A 5,231-nucleotide genomic window follows, 5' to 3' on the forward strand; every position below is an offset into this window, starting at 1 on the left:
AGTTTGACTCTATAGATTGTGTTCACTGTAACAATATGCAAACTGTATTAGGTCTGTGCATTATAGACATACGGGCAAATGTCTCTTATGATATAGCACAGATTGGTGATAGGCTGCTTTTGCTGTTACATTATTATGCTGTTTAAGTCTCTCAACTTTGTTTAGTATATTTCATTTTGACTGGGGTTGTGTTCTATGACCATGCAGTGGAATTGAGCATAAAGTAAAACGTTTTGTAAACACGGTTCAATAGCTTTTTATAGCTTTTATAACTTTTTTTATTAAATAAACCCAACTTTTTAAACGCAACCCTAGGTAGACGCACTCTATTAACTCACCTAGAAACATTCAATTGGTAAATATAGTAGTTGAAACTGTTTTACACACTTTTTGAAATACAAAAAAGAAATACACCTATAAAATTTAAATGTTTTTTGTGATGGAGTCAGTTCCTTTAAAATATCCGTATAAGAAAGTTGTACATTTTATTGGTGTTCTTTGGAAAATAATGTAAATGATGGTATGTTTGGGGATCATTTATGACCAATATCTATGCCCAATTATGTAATATTATAGTATTATTGGTACTTGCCATAACTTTTTTTATTAAATAAACCAACTTTTTAAACGCAACCCTAGGTAGATGAACTCTATTAACTCTATTAATATGTATGAAACATTAAATTGGTAAATATAGTAGTTGAAACTGATTTACACACTTTTTGAAATACATTTTCAATGTTTCGGTTAGTTTTACAGTAAGTAACAATAGTAGGTATTAACAATAAATGAAATATCTTCAGCAAAAATGTTTTTTTGTGAGACTTTGACTGGTTACTCAAAGATTGTAGGTTTAAACCCTGTTATCTGTATTCACTGCATCTTTTTTCCTTGTGCCCGCTGAGTAAGACACATTAACAGTCTCAAGATAAAGAAAGAATGATATATTTGGTCTATGATACTATGATATAACATTGTAAAGTGACATGAGTCTGATATGCATTGGAAGACTTGCCAACACTGTTATCCAAAATAAATGTAACCGATCAGTGTCACTTTAACGTTTTAAGAACGTCATCACTTGCTAAAATATGTTTTCTAAATGGGTTTCACAATTCACATAATCCCCGCCAGCTACGCAAACTACGTGTCTGGGAATGCATGTCTGGTTTGGCCACATTTATTGCATAAATGCACTAATATGCTTTATACTTACCAATAAGTGAATCAATTAAACTGCGACCACGAAAGTGTTTTTAGCCAGCTGAAATAATACCTTGTGCTCTTCTGAAAACGACCAGCTGGTGGCGCGTCAGAACTCTTGAATGGAACTGCGCGTTATTCAGGAGACGCGTTGCGTGCTGTGATTTGAAATAGCCGCAACAGTTATCCTTCCTGTTTCTTATTTAGAAGAATATTACAATTTTTATTATTTAAATATATTATTTTTATTCATATCTATTATGAATAAAATATGAAAATGCAGTAATAACATTAACTTCATTGTTGTGTATGATTGTTGGTCCATTTGTCCCACGTCTTCTCCACTGTGATCGGACGGCTCGTGTAAAAAAGGACAGAGACGAGCTCTGCGTTTGAACCAACGTTAAAAAGCATAAAATAATAAAAGACAGGATAAAATAACTCGTAAAATATCATTATGATACATAGCGCATCACAATGCAGTGTCGTCATTTTGTCTGAAAAGAATACAGAACGGTACGTGCGGTTTTACGCGACACGTGTATATTTCTTTGTAACCAAACTTTGGAAAATACGAACATTTCCGTGAATCCTAAATTCACGTAAGAATGCCTTTGCACAGAATTGTCTTCTGCTCGCGTTTCATGAATGAGCACCGTTGTGTGCAAATTGTAATGCGTCACAGGTGCTAAAGTTATTGTATTGAGCATGAAGTGTGCGATATCTGTAGGCCTACATATATGCACTTAAATGTCGGTGTTTTTATGACTTTGAACAAGCTTTATATTTCTTTAATTCAAATGTTTTAGATCTACGGGGGAGTAAAAGAACCACTTTAGAAAAGCAAGATAAACCAACCGATGGGACAAAGAATGAAAAGTTACACCATTAAAGAAAATATTTTTAATATCAAGCTACAATCACACAGAGATACCAAAACCCTTGATCACAGCAGTGACAGAACATGCACAGTTTATGAGAACACACTCAGAGTGTAAGTATTTAGTACACCAGTATTCATTCGTTTTTGTACCACATCGTCAGTCATGGTGAAAACACTATGAGGCACTATGTAGTGACATTGTCAACGCAAATCTCCGTGTCCTCGAGTGAAAACACAGATTTGCTTTAATGGTCCACCTCACCTGGAGAGATGTTGATACAAACACATTTGATCACAGTAAATGAGAAGCGATTGAAAAGTTTGACCCGGAAATAAACCGGCACAGGTGCGGCTCTGCCGCATCGCCACAATGTGAAATTAATCTTTTTGGGGGATATCCGACTTGGTAAAAAGGTAATGAGAACCACAGAATGACATGATCCTTTCGGAAGCAGATGTGACGGTGACGCACTTGAGCTGTTAACGCCTTTTGTCATAGATCTGTACCGTTCCCCATTCGTATGATTCTGTGAAGAGAAAGGTCAGCTTTACCAATGATCACAGTAACTGCGCATTATATAAGCACAAACCGTAAAACTAGAAACTTTTGTTTTAGCAATTGAGGTCTGTCATCTATTTTATTCAAATGGAAAAAAGTGCCCTTTTGCTATGATTTTATAATTTTCTATGACCAGTTCTTACCTGGTTCCTCTTGGCTTCTTTTACCCATCAGCCCCACAAAAGAGTTGATTTTATGCCCTGGAATACATTTCACAAGGGTGTTACAGTGGGTATTATGTGCATGTCAATAATTTCTCCCTGTCTCTCTTCTACGGTTACTGCTGTAAAATGGTTAAGGTAAGAGGGTTGCTTCACCCAAAAATGAAAAGTCTACCAGACCGATTTTGCCCCCAGAGGTGCCCCAGAACTGTTTGCTGTCCTACATTCTTCAAAAACCAAAAATGATAAAGTATTTTTTCCTAAGATCTGTCTGGTCATAAGCATTCTTCCAAATGTCTTTCTCTGTGTTCCTAAGAACAAAGAAATGTATGCAGATTTGGAACTCGAAGGTGAGTAAATAAGTACATTTATGTCAAAATTTTCATTTTTGCTTGAAGTAACCCTTTAAGGTGAAAGACTATAAATTCCTCTTTAACTTTAAACCTTAAACTTTTTATATAATCATAGGCCTATTCTACTTTGCATTACATACGTTGCATCCATTATGACCTTGCATCCTTTATGCATACTGCTCACATGCGTTGTAGTGTTGTTATAATCGTACCCTCAAATCTTTCAGTATGCTGTCTGACCTTTTTTCCAAGCAAGCATTAGTATAGACAACTCTTGTTGCGATTACTTACTTTTTCGTGTAATCTGTGCATTTGCTGCTGGGTTGGAAAAAAATTGATCTTTTAATCAAAATTCGTTTTAAGGTTTCAATTAGCCACATTTAATAGCAGTTTTATAGCACCCATGACAGTGATACAGTGGGCTTACCAGGCGACCGTTTCCCCATCAGACCGATGAACTGATGCGGTCGGGGTTTCCTCGTCATGCGCCGAAGTATCTCTCTGAATGGATCCGTCTGAAGCCACTCATCCTGCAACACGTAATTTGATTACTGGAACATTAGCGTTACGGGATAATCACTCACTGTAAAAGACCAGCCTGCTAATCTCTCTAACAGTTTTAAAACCACCTATTATTTTAATAACTTTAAAGAATTCACACTTACAGTATAACAACAGAAGGCAATAGGAATGAGCTTCTTAAATATAAATGCTTTTTACTCATGAGAAACAAAAGTGCTTGGCTGTCGTCCAACCCGCAATGTCAAATGAGAAACGTGAGCTCCATTCAAAACAAGCAATAGAAGCGTTTACCAATTCAGCACTGGACAGCGACCCGCGTGTTCCATGCATGGATTCCTACTTTTCTCGACTTACTCTCCCATATTGAATAAACTGTACGTGTAACATCATAGTGCATGTTACTACAATTTATTATTATTCCTATTTAAATGGTTAATACACTGTCCCTATTAAATATAGGCTACACAAAAAGTAAAGTAACGTTACAAACGTAGACTAAATATAAAAGTAATCTTTAATGCATAATTACTTTTATATAACATAAAATACCACATTATACAGTACATATAGTACAACACAGTGATTTGACAAGCATGTGTATTTTTGATGGTCATGTAGGCTAACACAAACCAATAACTCTCAAATCAGCCAAAAGCTGTAACATTCATACGACATTTATCTAGATGATGGTGTAATCTCGAAAACTCACCCGTATTTGATTGTTGTTTGTCCAGTAATCGTGGTCTTCTTTTGGACCCAATTCCTCTCCAAAAACTTGACACAAAACAAGAAAGATCACTACAACCGGTAGGAAATATTTCATGATGCAGCCAGTGACTTTTCTTTTCACAAAGCACCTCAAACGTAAGCTAAACGCCGTCTAGTCTTCGAGTATGTGTTTCTCTTCTATTTCAATATCCTCCACATGCAGTACAATACAGGTCTTCAGTGCGCGCCTCCGTTGCGCGTTTCCGTGACAAAGACTGGAGCGCACGGCTTTATAGCAAAGCAACAGGGAGGTGACGGGTTCCTTCCGACGTTTAAAATCAATACAACTTATTTTTTTATTAGTCAGTTTGCAGTGAGGACCCCCAGTGACTAATACTGTGGTAAAATATTTGCTCTCGGTGTATTTAAAGTTGAAAAGTCACTTTCTGAAGCTCTGCGGATCTGATCTCTATTAGACAGCAGACACGAGTGACGTTATCGACTAATTCGACGCAAGCATTACGAGGTTCCGTCTTCATCTGAGCACAGTCGTTCTTTTGCGTCAGAGATGGGGCTTGTTAATGAAGAGCAATCAAGAGCAACAGAAATGTTTTCGTATTCTTTGACAACTCTCACCGATTTTATGAAACATATTGCAACCACTTTTATTATGGATTCTGTTAAATAACACATCAATATCACTTCTTTAAATACAGTAGAAGGTCTCTTTTTATAAAGAACCACCCACTTGGTTGTGGAGTTGAGCTTATATCATAATTTGATGAATAACTGTTGACATTTTTACTGACATTTTATCTTAAACAACTTGTAGTGCATTTCAT

At 36.2% G+C, this 5,231-nt stretch overlaps 1 protein-coding gene across 3 annotated transcripts; it reads right to left on the reverse strand.

The window, feature by feature from the left end:
• Positions 1–2,093: 2,093 nt before the first annotated feature.
• On the reverse strand, positions 2,094–4,912 carry tac1 (tachykinin precursor 1). 3 transcript variants are annotated; one of them, XM_079484017.1, is made up of 5 exons: positions 4,391–4,912; positions 3,587–3,689; positions 3,451–3,477; positions 2,789–2,845; positions 2,094–2,613 (listed from the first exon to the last, which is right to left on the reverse strand). In XM_079484017.1, exons 1-5 carry the CDS (start codon positions 4,502–4,504, stop codon positions 2,567–2,569), a joined length of 348 nt encoding a protein of 115 aa, XP_079340143.1. In that variant the 5' UTR covers positions 4,505–4,912; the 3' UTR covers positions 2,094–2,566. The 3 variants fall into 3 exon arrangements, with proteins under 3 accessions (XP_079340143.1, XP_079340144.1, XP_079340145.1); XM_079484018.1 differs by having other exon boundaries at positions 3,451–3,474; positions 4,391–4,880; XM_079484019.1 differs by lacking the exon at positions 3,451–3,477 and having other exon boundaries at positions 4,391–4,853.
• Positions 4,913–5,231: the final 319 nt, after the last annotated feature.

This window comes from Barbatula barbatula (assembly GCF_947034865.1).
Source record: "Barbatula barbatula genome assembly, chromosome: 21".
In the NCBI taxonomy this organism is placed as follows: Eukaryota; Metazoa; Chordata; class Actinopteri; order Cypriniformes; family Nemacheilidae; genus Barbatula; species Barbatula barbatula.